The 14,499-nt window shown below is 43.7% G+C and overlaps 1 protein-coding gene across 1 annotated transcript in view; it reads right to left on the bottom strand.

Moving 5' to 3' along the window:
* LOC139553811 (lysophospholipid acyltransferase 2-like) overlaps window positions 1-14,499 on the bottom strand; it is an 82,701-nt gene continuing 68,202 nt past the window's right edge. The window contains exons 4-13 of the mRNA XM_071366507.1: window positions 13,528-13,623; window positions 11,883-11,938; window positions 9,657-9,711; window positions 7,472-7,655; window positions 4,777-4,969; window positions 4,302-4,405; window positions 4,117-4,181; window positions 3,623-3,755; window positions 2,162-2,313; window positions 1-1,206 (exon numbers count right to left, since the gene is read on the bottom strand). Coding sequence (XP_071222608.1) covers window positions 1,020-1,206; window positions 2,162-2,313; window positions 3,623-3,755; window positions 4,117-4,181; window positions 4,302-4,405; window positions 4,777-4,969; window positions 7,472-7,655; window positions 9,657-9,711; window positions 11,883-11,938; window positions 13,528-13,623 — 1,225 coding nt within the window. The 3' untranslated portion in view covers window positions 1-1,019. The remainder of the gene's footprint in view (window positions 1,207-2,161; window positions 2,314-3,622; window positions 3,756-4,116; window positions 4,182-4,301; window positions 4,406-4,776; window positions 4,970-7,471; window positions 7,656-9,656; window positions 9,712-11,882; window positions 11,939-13,527; window positions 13,624-14,499) is intronic.

Below are 14,499 nucleotides of genomic sequence, written 5' to 3'. Positions count from 1 at the left end.
TTCAAAAACAAAGAGAGATTTTTATTTAAGTAACTTTTCAGAAAGTAAATCTAACAGTCGTAGATTTCAAACCACTTTAACAGTACTGAACTTGTAACGGATGCTACAGAGCAAGACATCTGAACCTAGAGGAAACCTACAGTTTGTAATCAATTACAGTAGGAAATTAAACCCATGTCAAAAAAGCCCTTAAAAACAATTAATCTAAATCAACAGTCACCGTGAATACACTTATTTTGTAATGCACATTTCTATAGAAAGAGTATCATTCCAAAAAAGCAGCAGATATGAAAAAAATAAAAGTGACAGTAATCAAACAATGCTTAGAAGATCCTAAGGCGGCCTGCTTGGAGTTGGCATCAGACAAAAGTTATATTTCTTTCATATATTTCTCTCACTTTTCTACAACGCCTCTTTTTCTAGTAGAGGTTACATCCTTTTCGGACACTGACAAAAACCCTCTAGATACATGTCTGACTAGCCTGTATAGCGCCCTCTACATGGCGGAGGTCCTACTACAACTGCTTCATTTCCCAACGTCACAAGATCTCCCCTCAACACAACCATTCTCACCCTGCAGAATATGCACCTAGCCTGGCCGCTAACCTGCTAGCAGTACATAGAGGGTTTAAGGCAACTTCAGAGTCTTCGGCATTCTGTCGATTAGCATTGCACCGTTAGCATCATCGCTAATGTCATTATTTTCGCTCATTAGATCCTAGCCATTTGGTGGCCCTCAGATACCACTCTCTCTATCCAGTCCTCACATTTCTTCTCATTTCTCCAAAGCATGATTTGCGGTCTTTCCTCGCTACTGGAAGGTTTGACGGGTTGTTGTTGTTGGTTGTTGTTATTTGTGTTTGTTATTGTCGGTTATGCCGGTGTTCTTGTCAATTTTTTTGGTTCTTTGTGGTCTCAAAGAATTGCCGCACTTTGTCTCAGTGTTCGAGCAGAGTTCTGTTCTCTGTGCCGGTTGTTTGAGCACTGAGGTGTGGGGGGGAGGGGCTTCCTCCTAGGTCTCATGTGGCTTTGTGTTTCTGGTTGCAGTTGTTGTCTGTGATGGAGTGGCTGTTGTGGTCTTCGGTCAACCCCCCCTGTAGGCTGTTCTGCTGCTGTTGCTCCTCCTTGATGCGGAGGTGCCGGGGCTTCACTGGAAGGGCTAACACAAGCACCAGGCAGGCTATGTGTATGCAGTAGTACCATGACCTGGAAAGAGAGGATCAATCAATCAGTGAATCAATGAAGATATCATCCGCTCCGTATAGCACTGTTCACAAATGCATGTGTCACATTACCGCCATCCAGGCCTAAGCCCCTGAAAGAACATGCCAAGGAGAGTTTTCTATGTAGCGTAAAGATTCCAGAAGAGTTCACAAAAAGTCACTGTGAATACAAATTACTTGTAATCATTATGGGTGAACTAGTCCTGACAAGTTATTCTAGCTAATCCTATTGGGAAAGAAAATCCTGCCCGCTATGTACCAACAGTCAGTGTATTTGTGACTGTGGGATTATTAAAGTCCACACCGGTCAGCAGCACAGTGAACCATTAAACCCTAAAACAGAAGACCATGTCCTCAAGGCACCTCATGGCTTCGGACTAGGTCTCACTCCCTCCCTCTATTCAAGCTGCCAGCCAGCCACTAAAACTCTGTTTAATGACTGGGGTTTATATGCCTCTCAGCCTGGCAGATTTAACAACCTTCCGCAAAATGACACCGTAGATTTGCTTCTATTTCACTGGAGTGCCCTGATCACATATAGCGCCTGTTTATTTCTCCCCGTCAATCGTCCCGGTCTTCTAGTCGTTAAGCTGTCTCGTTAACAGTTTGACGCTGAGGGAGGCCACAAAGAAAGTGGAACGGAGGTTATTCTCTGTGCCGTGTCCCTGTCTGTGCCTTACTCATTTGCATATCATTGGCCTGCATTGTTAAACTGGCATTTGGAGAGAAAAAAAAATCACTAAGAATGACAGGGGTTTTGAACTTAGTGGTGCTTCCCACATTTCCTAGGACCTAGCCATGAACATTTGTAGTCTACACAAGTATCAATAAAGTTACTGTTTTGAATATACATTGTTACATATAACATAACTTCTTACATATGTATTACATTTCAAAAGAGCTGGTAGAGCATGTGGAATATCAGTAATGCCACTCACCTGTAGAACTTGAGTGACGGCCCAACGGCCAATAGAACGAATGACACCACCGTGTAGCAGATGGCGATCTGAGTCCCCGCCCAGGTGATGACATCGTAGATGCTCCTGTGTGTCGTTGATCCCAGGAAGTAGGGTCTGATGTTGTGTCTTAGCTGGAAGTGAGCCACAGGAAGAAATTGTGAATAAATCACAAAGTCAATGCAACATAATGTTTTAAGATACAGAAAGTAACAATAATTATTGCATAAATCAAAGACGCAATGGAGGTTAGAGAAGATGGGCCCATTAGTGAAGGCACAGTTACATCTCCAGGAACAAGTCAACACAAATCAGCTTTCAGACTTAAATGGCCTCTTGTAGCCATTATAAACTAACTCCTAACAAGAAGTTGACTGACCCAGTTCTGTATACTACATGAACAGAAGCAATCAACTTGGACGGCCATCATTACTGCATAGCTCACCCATGACCAGTGTTTAGAATGCATTTTTAGTATCAATATGAATCTATAGCTTTGTCTTTCTGAAATTCCTTTTCAGGATATCGTGGCTGCGTTGCGATTCGCTACCGTTCTCACCAAGGTTTGCACTCACTTCACTACCGACTTGTGGTTTGTAAAAAAAAATGCACTGGTTTAACACACACGAAAACTCCCATAGGAGCCTGTGCTGACACCAATCCAATGCTTTCGTTAAACCATGAGGGAAAGTGAGCAAGTGCAAAGTGTATACTTCCGGATAGGGAATCGTAACATCTAGTTCCCTATCTAGTTGTTTATCATGACAGCTTATGACTGTGTTATTCCTAGATGTGATGGAGAGTGCAGCTGAGTGTCGAGGAGATGGAGGTTATCTAGGGACACCATCTGTCTACCACGGGCCTCTCTGTCCTCTATGACTCTCCTACGGTCACAATGATGATCCCCTGTCCATCGCCCTGTCTCTATCATACTGCTACACACACCCTGTCCATCACCCTGTCTCTATCATACTGCTTACACACACCCTTGCTCACTATTGCCCATGTGTAACCAGACCCCACACACACACACACACACACAAACCCAGCCACCCACACGCACTCATCCACCCGTGCTAAGGGGTATGTGCTTTAAATCCTAGCGGCCAGTGCCCAAGCCTCCTTTTTAAAAAATTAGAACAGGGTCACATCTAAGTTTCCCTGTGGTCTTCACATAAATATCCTCCCAGTCCACCACTTCACTTCTACTATATCAGAGGTCTACTCCAGGTCTAGTGGTGACTGACACATGCATTGACAAATGAGATGGGGCAACACCAGCTAAAGACATCAACGATGTGCTTTTGTAACCTTGCCTGAAACTTGAGGACTTGTGTTAGCTGCCAGAGTTAACACCTAGGCTTTAGCTCAGAGGGCTTATGCAGATTTTGAGTTGGTTTGATTCCTGGCTGGTAACACCAGCTGTGTTGACTGTGTACTCACTGCCCGTGCTGCCATGGTCATACTGATGCCGGTGAGGAAGGTGAGGTAGTACCCGGGGTACACTCCGTGCCACATGGCCGACAGTAGGAAGGTTGCCGCCGTGGGGTTGATGGGACAGCGCTCATAGCACACCCTGTAGAGAACAGACATGGTACAGGTAAAGTATTAGCATACCAGCTAATGCTAATCACAATACTAGCATCTCAGCCTGAGTGCACATGACACAGATTCGGTATTAGCACACTAGCTTATGCTAACTATAGCATTAGCATCCCAGTTTGTGTAGAGATGTGTTCTGTGCAGAGCTAATGGCAGCGCTAGCAGACCAGTGCACATTTGTTGTATACTATCAGCATGACTACTGATATATAGGCCTACTATCTGTGATAGTATATTGTAGATAAACTGTAGATAGTACAATCCACATGATAGTATATCTACATGACTACTGTAGTAAGAAAGTACAGAGTAATCTGGTTTATGATGCATTTTACCTTTTGAGCCATAGTGCTGTCTGGATATTCCAGTTGTCGAGGAACATCTTGAAACTGGTGGCAAACTGAAAAGAGAGATGGTGCTGTTCTAGTAGTGAATGTAGCCAAACGAGGGAATACTAGCCTACACTACTACTACAGTACTAGTGAAAATGTGAATCATTTAAAAAAAGGCAGAGCCTAACCTCAATGTCCAGTATTCTCAAGTTGGATATCAAGTCCCATCTTGGGGTGCCATCTTTGTTGTAGCCATTGAAGCCAAAGCCTGCAGCGTTGTTGATGGCATCAGCTGTTCAATTGGAAAACACAAAAGGTTACCAGGCAGAATGTCAGTGGCCAAGACAGAATAACAACATCCCTTACCGTCAAGAAGACCATTCTGTTAGATGATAGTAGCCGTACTACTGAATGCACAGAGGCTCTGGAATATAGTGAGTTCTCCACCTTGACACTAGAGGGCAGTGTAACACCACAAGTAGCCCAACTTTTATGTGAGTTTAGAAGGGCCACTGTCAGAGCCAATATCACCCTGATTTGTTATAAGGTGTGGCTAGCACCCACATTATTCTCCCCCAGCAGCCTTCAAATCACAAATTCTTTACATATGCATTTTATTTAACTTCAGATTTAGTCACATGAATAATACTAAAGTGCACTCACACAGGGTCCAAATGAAGTAGTACTTGGGCCGGGTGGCCAACATGGAGAAGTACAGGTAGAGGATCTGGAGGATGAAGGGGGTAGAGGCGATGAACTTGTCGTCGATGGAGCGCTCCACCGGACAGAGCTTAGATACGGACAGGAAGATGGCCAGGGAGATGGCACAGGTACAAAGTTTGGAGATAATGTCATTCTGTTGGGGGAAAACAGATATGAGATGATTATAAGACATTATAAGGAGGTTATACATGTTTATGAGTCTTACGAAGCATTATAACCAGATAACGCATTACACCTGCAGGCTAGGGTTACCAAAAGGTAATTGCCTAATTCCGTTTGTAGTTTAGCAAATTTGTTCAATATGTGAAGATGTGAACTCGAAGTCGATAGAACAAAAAAAGTAAAGCGGTCTAAGGCACTGCATCACAGTGCTAGAGGCGTCACTACAGACCCTGGTTCGATTCCAGGCTTTATCACAACCGGCAGTGATTGGGAGTCCCATATGGCGGCGCACAAGTCGCCCAGCGTCATCCGGGTTAGGCCGTCATTGTAAATAAGAATTTGTTCTTAACTGACTTGTCTAGTTAAATAAAGGTTAACTAACGTCTGAAATATTAGCTTTGTGTTTTGCAAGAAACTTCAGAAACAGGTATAGGCCTATGCCATTGTGTACAACAGCAGGAGCTATTTGACAGCAGTAAATATTAGATGTGTTGTGTTGCAGCTTTTGAAGAGACAAAGAAGAAGCATGGATGCAGCTCTGTTCAGTAGCCTACAAGTTCCTTAAAACACTCTTTAGGCTGACAGACACTCCATATTTGACACGGCTTCACTGAATACCTTCGCCATAACAGTAGCTCACAGGATCAACTCAACACTCAAACTCCGGAATGGGATATCAATTATACAGTACACAAACATATACAGTGCCTTCGGAAAGTATTCAGACCGATTCACTTTTTCCATATTTTGTTACGTTACAGCCTTATTCTAAAAAAAAGATTATTTTTTATTATAATAATCCTCAGCAATCTACACACACACAATACCCCATAATGACAAAGGAAAAACATTTTTTAGAATTTTTTGCAAATGTAGATTATTTTTACAGAAATACCTTATTTACATAAGTATTCTGACCCTTTGCTATGAGACTTGAAATTGAGCTCAGGTGCATCCTGTTTCCATTGATCATTCTTGAGATGTTTCTACAACTTTGAGTCCACCGGTGGTAAATTCAATTATTTGGACATGATTTGGAAAGGCACACACCTGTCTATATAAGGCCCCACATTTGACAGTGCATGTCAGAACAAAAACCAAGCCATGAGGTCAAAGGAATTGTCCAGAGAGTTCAGAAACAGGATTGTATCGAGGCACAGAACTGGGGAAGGGTACCAAAAAATGTCTGCAGGTCTCCAAGAAGACACTGGCCTCATTCTTAAACGGAAGAAGTTTGGAACCACCAAGACTCTTCCTAGAGTTGGCCGCCCGGCCAAACTGAGTAATTGGCGGAGAAGGGCCTTGGTCAGGGAGGTGACCAAGAACCCAATGGTCACTCTGACAGAGCTCCATAGTTCCTCTGTGGAGATGGTTGTCCTTCTGGAAGGTTCTCCCATCTCTGCAGCAGTCCACCAATCAGGCCTTTATGGTAGAATGGCCAGACAGAAGCCACCCCTCGGTAAAAGGCACATGACAGCTTCCTTGGAGTTTGCCAAAAGGTACCCAAATGACTCTAAGACCATGATAAACAAGAATCTCTGGTGAAAACCAAGATTGAACTCAATGGCCTGAATGCCAAGTGTCACGGATCGAGGGAAAGTTGAACAGCGCAAAGTACAGAGAGATCCTTGATGAAAACCTGCTCCAGAGCGCTCAGGACCTCAGACTGGGGCGAAGGTTCATCTTCCAACAGGACAACGACCCTAAGCACACAGCCAAGACAACGCAGGAGTGGCTTCGAGACAAGTCTCAGAATGTAGTTAAGCCCAGACATGAGCCTAATCGAACATCTCTGGAGAGACCTGAAAACAGCTGTGCAGCAACACTCCCCATCCAACCTGACAGAGCTTGAGAGGATCTGCAGAGAAGAATGGGAGAAACTCCCCAAATACAGGTATGCCAAGCTTGTATAGGCACACCCAAGAAGGACACGAGGCTGTAATCGTTTCAAGTTAACAGGTCTGAAAACTTGTGTAAATGTGATATTTCATTTATTTTTCGCAAACAAGTCTAAAAAAACGTTATTGTTTTGTCATTATGCGGCATTGTGTGTAGATTGATAGGTGAAAACAACAATTGAATCCATTTTATAATAAGGCTGTACAATACAATACAATACATACACACACGGTCATGACCCCGCCACGCCCACCCCTAAGTACCATTTTCATCCAGAAAAAAAACCGTGGAATACTAAAATAAAAATTGCTGACACCATTCACACCAGTGAACTTTAAAGCCAATTATCTCCAAATCATCTTTTTGAAGGTAGAACCCTGTAGTTCCAAGCTCTCCACTCATGTTCACAGTCACTCTGTTGGTAAGGCTTATAAATTCTATCATAACACTAAAAGTAGCAGATACCCAAAATCATGGTCTTCTTTGTTCTAGTTTTGTGAGGAATCAGCCAATAATTCTATTCTACCAAGTTACTCCTGACCAGTCTAACAATGAGAGACAGGCAGTGTGGTACCTTGGGCGAGGGCTCTGTGTGCTTGTACTTCCCGTTCTCTTTTCCATTGGTCTCCAGGTGGCGAGGCTGGTAGGCCGTGCCCTCGATGAAGGCCATGTAGTCATTGTAGGAGCAGGTGGGCCCGGCCAGGATGCCCATGAAGTTACAGTTGTAGCTCAGGTACTCCAGCAGATTGGGCATCCTCCTGGGGGAAGAGGACAAGAACAGAAAGAGATGTGAGACAGAGATGCTGCTGTTAGCAACTAGAGGGTCAAGCCGAGGATCGTCTCTATTGAGTCACGCTAAAAAACATGGACGCACTGCATCCCGTTCTCTGAGCACAAAGGAGATTTAACTAAAAACGAACATACCTTACATATAACTTGACCCTTGTCTCATTCCTGTCCATGAGCCTGTTAGCACAGTAAGTAGGGCTACATTACCCCTACACTGCCTTGACTAGGAACACGTAGCCCATGAGTCAGCACTTTTGTTGTAGCATTCTAGCATGGCCACACTAATTTTACTAGTAATTTTGGGCTTCCCGAGTGGCGCAGCAGTCTGAGGCAGTGCATCGCAGCGCTAGAGGCATCACTACAGACCAGGGTCGATCCTGGGCTGTATCACAACCGGCCGTGATCGGGAGTCCCATAGAGCGGCGCACGATTGGCCCAGTGTCGTCCGGGTTAGGGGAGGGTTTGGCCGGGGGGGGGGCGCTTTACAATAATTTGTTCTTAACTGACTTGCCTAGTTAAATAAAAGGTTAAATAAAAATACTGAATGGCCACCCAAGTAGAGCAACAAGAGTAGAGACCTGTGTTCCAAAACGCATACTAACTGTACTATTTGTGACGTAATTTGAGTATGTAGTATGCTTATTGGTCATAGTATGGATATATTTAGTATGCCAAAAATTCCTGGATGTCATACTACTAGTAATTTGTATTGATGACAAGCTAGCAAGAAGTTGCATAGCAACAGCATCAACTTCCAGTAGACAAGCGAAGCGCTAGCACACTCAACTGATAGGATACCATTCGTTTACAGTATACCAAAATGAACTAATAGTATATACTCATTTTGTAGTATACAGGATGGGTATTCGAACTTAACTCTTCCCTCGGAGGACAAATTGTTGTGAATTCAGGCAGATTCAAAAAAAGTTAAGGAAAATGTCTGGAATGGGGGCTTGTGAGGAGCCGATTTGTAAAGAGGCTTTGTTACACTGGCAGCATTTACATCTGTGTTGCACTTTGGAGGGAGTGGGTGCAGCCTTTCCCTGCCAAGTGCAATCTGTTGAGTATGGTGGTGGAGGTACTGCAAGGTCAGGAGAACACACTGATTGCTAATTTCTCGCTTCCCTGGAGTTTCTCTCAAAGTGAGCAGCTAAGTCACAATGAGCAGCTAATGTCACATTTCTGTACTTTGGCCAACGGGTTGGCTAGGTTAAATTGTAGTTGAGCTGTTATGGGTATATCAGCAGATTACAATATAACATATTTGTAACTGTGGCAATTTAACAACAAACAAAAAAAATCTCAAAGTAAAATGTAATTCCTTTCACAAGGTAGGTTGGCGCGCCACTCGGTCACTGCCAGCTTCTTCCTGACTACCCTGGTCACATGACACGGGATATACGTGCGGTTGCCATGCAACCGCTGGGAACCCTTTGGAGAAGGATACAAACTCCTTCACAGCCTCTTTCACAGACTGTGAGAGGAACACTGGGGTGGTTAAGTCATAATAAATCTCTCTAACTGTTGTTGATACCAGGAACATTCTGTTCTCAGTAATTTAATGGGAAGAAAATGGAATAATATAAGATTCCTCCAGAGGCAATCATTTCCATCCTCTCGTCCTCTTTAGAAGCAATTGTCCAGTTGGGGCCTACATTTTACAGGGTACCTACATGATCTTTCTTTGTGTTCATATCGTTATCAAATCGCAGTAGAAGTAGAAAAAAAGATATACATGTTTGACACAATGGGAAAGAAAGACAGGGAAGGAGATTGAGAGAGAACCAAAAAAAGAGGGGAACAGAAGAAATGTCACTGAACAACAGAAACTATACACGTGACATGAGTACTAGCTAGCGGCTACCATGGAGGCTTTCCCAGTGACCACGTCACACAGTAATACCTTTAGTATGGCAGTAGAACTGTCTCTAGTCCAGCTGGGAGAATAAAAACATACCTGGGTCACATACCTTACAGCTAGGCATCTCTGACTGGGGGTCAGCTGCTCCTCCTTCCTCGCCAAACCTATGGGAACACAGAGTCTGGTCACATGACTATATACAACCCATCCCCACCCCCTCCCCTAAATACATTCAACTCCTAATACATTATGCAACGACCTGGGACTGGCATGAATGCATGCAGATATCCAGAGTAAGTAAGAAGTGTGTGCATTTAAATTCTAAGAAAAATGTGCCGGGAAAAAACACCTTCCTAATATTGAGTTGACGCCATCTACCTCAGTCAGAGCTGCTTGCGGTAGTGAGAGGCAAAGGCAGGGGAAGAGATGGGAGTAATACTCTGTTTACCAGACTGTCATTCAGCTGATAACCAGATTCAACTCCTTATCAACCTCCAATGCACCGAACACACAGCCACAGTAAATCATGCCGACCACACAGCTGCACACACCAAAAACACACACGCAACCATTAAGGCCTGTACGAGCACACACTAAGACACTGTCACACAGGCCTACACCGCAGTTGACAACTAGGTCTAGTCTCAGCAGCTATCCTCTTCCATGTCAGTCGGCTCTAGAAGTGAGAGCCTACAGTTTAGTCAACATGTCATAGCATAATGAGGTTACACCATAATAGGCTATGCTTCCAGTACTTGTCCACTTCATAAGATACAGAAAAGCAGCCATAAACTCTTCCTTTTCATATGAATGCTGCAGACCGGAACAAACATACTATTCAACAGCAATAACTGACACTTTCCCAGTGGCCCCAAGGGCTGTGTGGCCTAATGGCCAGTCAAAACAGAGGTCAAAGGCCATCCCTGTGGTGATAGGCAGGGTCAGGGGTCGTGGGTGACCGACCCAGTGATAATGAAGCCCGGAGTCAGCGGAGGACAGGGGGAAGGAGGGGCTTATTACATAACCTCATTACCATGCTAATTAAACACTGTTTACCATCTGTGGGGCAGCATGGGAATTCCAGCAAACATTAAAGGGATATATTTCTCTCCAAAATATAGCAGACGTTTCAAGACCTCAAAAGAGGTCAAATTGGAGATGACTTCACACGACATATGTTGTGTAAGATCTGGCCAATCCCAAATGAATGGGAAAATGGGCACTGTCTAATTTCATCATTTTAAATGTTACTTATATCCTTCCATTTTACTTGGGTGTACACTTTGGTCACATAATACATGACATATTTCCCTCTACAGAAGAACATGTAGCTCTTAATGTGACATCCCAACTAATCCCTTAATTAGTTACTGTGGCCTTTTGACTGCTTCTGGACATCTAACACTGGCGTTCTACTTTACAAGACTTCAAAGGGACAACAGCTATGTAATCCCAATTCACCGCGCACACCCAAACACACACACGTTGTACTGCACTGCTGAGGGAGCTTACAAGTAAGCATTTCGCTGCACCGTTTATACCTGCTATAAACTGTGTATGTGACGAATAAACAGGGATTTGATTTGACACACACAGTATCTGACATTATGGATGATTTGGTGTAGGGGAAAGGAAAAGGCTTAGAGGAACTTGGGCGAGGGAGGGACAGAACATTTCTCGTTACATACACGTGTTTACAATGCCACCCCTGCCCCCTCAACTGACTCCACTGTCAAAATACCTCACCATACAAGCACTGAAGCATCAATTACTGTATTATGCAATCTGTCGACAGAGGTATTTATTGAGACCACTAGTTGAAATGGTATACGTTGCTTGTTTTTCAATTCAAAAGGAATAAAACCAGATGAACCGGATATAAAGGGGGACTATATGTTGTCTGCAAGGTGCCAAACGCATTAATCAAAAGTATGTATAAAGCCCTTTACATCAGCAGATGTCACAAAGTACTTATACAGAAACTCCGCCTAAAACACGTACGGAAACTTGCCTACAAAAAAGGCCTAGCAGCTGAAACCAATAATACAATTTGATGTTCATATCCCCTCTGATGTCGTGTTTCTGTTTTTGCTAAAAAGGGGACCGCAGATCTCTCACTATGCATAGAACATGGCAGAGTTCCTGACTTCCCATGCTAGTTGGAGCTTTAGCTGGCTGGAAAAGAGGAAATTGAGAGCAGTTCATAAAACCACTGTTATTGTCTCCCTCTCTGTTGCTGTTTTCAGGCAACTGTCATGACAGCCTTATTAATGATGTGTTCCATCACCATGATGACTGAGTCCCTTAGCTATAGAGACACACACAGGTGTCTCACCGTCATGTATCTCAAACGCAAGGCTGGTGATCTTCTGAGTGATGACCATCATTGGCCTATAGGAGAGAACACAGGAGAAGAGAGGAGAGTAACCAATCACATCAACTTATATCATCCCTGACTGCTTCTGCTCACCCACACTGTAGCTAACTTCTTCTCATTACATAATATATTAACATCCCATCAGGGATATATTATTCATTACTGGGTGGTTCGAGCCCTGAAAGCTGATTGGCCGACAGCCGTGTTATATCAGTATACCACAGGTATGACAAAACATTTATTTTTACTGCTCTAATTACATTGGTAACCAGTTTATAATAGCAATAAGGTACCACTGGGGTTTGGGGTATATGGCCAATATACCACAGCTAAGGGATGTGTCCAGCCACTCCATGTTGCGTTGTGTATAAGAACAGCCCTTAGCCGTGGTATTGGCCATAAACCACACCCCCTCGGGCCTTGCACTGGGAGCACTACCGTAGCGGACATACATAACCATATCCTGGTAATGGAAGACGTTCTTCCTGCTGCTATCAGCAACATCTGTTAAGTCGGTGTATGCTTTTCTATACGCACTGAAGACAACATGACAGTGTCAGGTACGTAATACCATATGACAGGAGAACTGTGGGTTGAAATCTTAAAGACTATCCTTATTAAATGGGAGTATTCATTAGCTGTAGGTTGAACAGAAATTCAGTTGTTCAAAATGATACAACACCCCAGGTTAAAGCTGGTAGCAGGTTAAAGTAGGTAGCAGGTTAAAGCTGGTAGCAGGTTAAAGTAGGTAGCAGGTTAAAGCTGGTAGCAGGTTAAAGCTGGTAGCAGGTTAAAGCTGGTAGCAGGTTAAAGCTGGTAGCAGGTTAAAGTAGGTAGCAGGTTAAAGCTGGTAGCAGGTTAAAGCAGGTAGCAGGTTAAAGCAGGTAGCAGGTTAAAGCAGGTAGCAGGTTAAAGCAGGTAGCAGGTTAAAGCAGGTAGCCGGTTAAAGCAGGTAGCCGGTTAAAGCTGGTAGCCGGTTAAAGCTGGTAGCCGGTTAAAGCTGGTAGCCGGTTAAAGCTGGTAGCAGGTTAAAGCTGGTAGCAGGTTAAAGCAGGTAGCAGGTTAAAGCAGGTAACAGGTTAAAGCAGGTAACAGGTTAAAGCTGGTAGCAGGTTAAAGTAGGTAGGAGATTACTATATTGCATGGAATAGATTGTGCCCTGACCGTCTAACCAAGGGAGAAAGCACAAAAGAGCCTATTAGGTATGACTTGATGATAATCAAAGAGGCAAAGAGGGAGGTCTGCACTTATGATGCTGTGGCTCTCCTAGTGGGGTTGCTTAGCAACTGGCCACCCCCTGCCCTAGCACACGTGTTTGGTTGTCTGGTTCACCAGCAACCCTGGAGGAGGTGGAACTGAAGTCTTGATCAATGCACCCCAATGTACATTACAGTTAAGTGCATTGTAGTTGCTGGACTTATGTATTTACTCCACAGCTGGTTAATGTGGTACTAACAATATTTGGATAGTCATAGTGCAGGGGCATTTGACTCCAATTCTTGAGGACTGCCATGTCTGCTGGAATTCTCCGCTCCCTTCTCCCCGATTGATTCATACATGCAAATGAATGTCATTGATAGTCAACACAACACCCAGAAGTTACCCGGTGAAGTCTGCAGAGTACATGCCGTAGTCGAACACGTAAACCCGGGTGATCTGGCAGAAACTGAGGTAGCCCAGAGCCACTATGAAGCACAACCTGTAGAGAGAGAGAGAGAGAGAGAGAGAGAGAGAGAGAGAGGAGAGAGACAAGGTCAGTCACTTTCCAATGTCTATACTAGCATATATTCCCAATATATTATTTCATACTAGGTAGTGTGACGACCCTCCCACTCGGTCTGCCAAAGTCTTTCTCTTTGCTCTCGTTTTCCTTAATAGGATGTCGGTGGGCGGAGCCGGGAGGGTCGTCAGCGAAATGGGACACACCTGGGCTCGGTTGTGTCCCAGGATAAATGCACCTCTTCCCCATTCATTGAGGAGACTCTCCATGCAGACACAGATTTTGGTTGTGGAATTTTTGTGGCTGTTTTTAGTTGTTTGCATAGGCACCTTTCAACACCCCTCATTATCACATTTATGCGCAACCACTCACTTACACTACTGATTACCGACTACACACACCATTGTTAGTTATATTTAGTTTACTTTAGTTAAATATATTTTGTTATTCCTCATTCAACGTTGTCTCATTTTTTGTTACGCACTTTGAGCCGGTTTGTGACAGTAGTATGTTAGTGCAGATTTACATCAGAACAGAGTCCGGTAGTCACTGGTCATTTTTTTAATTATCCACACTAGCCATCTATCACGTTGAACGCATCCAAGACATTGGGACACACAAAAAAGTATGCGAACCCTTTGGAATTACCTGGATTTCTGCATAGATGACGATTTGATGACCAGTTTAAGTCACAACAATAGACAGTGTGCTTAAACTAATAACACACAAATTATTGTATTTTTGTCTATCATTTAAACATTCACAGTAAAGGTTGGAAAACGTATGTGAACCCCTAGGCTAAATTACTTTTCCAAAAGCTCATTTGAGTCAGCTAACCTGGAGTCCAATCAATGA

The sequence above is a fragment of the Salvelinus alpinus genome, chromosome 25, assembly GCF_045679555.1.
Source record: "Salvelinus alpinus chromosome 25, SLU_Salpinus.1, whole genome shotgun sequence".
In the NCBI taxonomy this organism is placed as follows: Eukaryota; Metazoa; Chordata; class Actinopteri; order Salmoniformes; family Salmonidae; genus Salvelinus; species Salvelinus alpinus.
The sequence above is the reverse complement of the archived record's forward strand: the minus strand, read 5'-3'. Positions and strand labels throughout refer to the sequence as shown.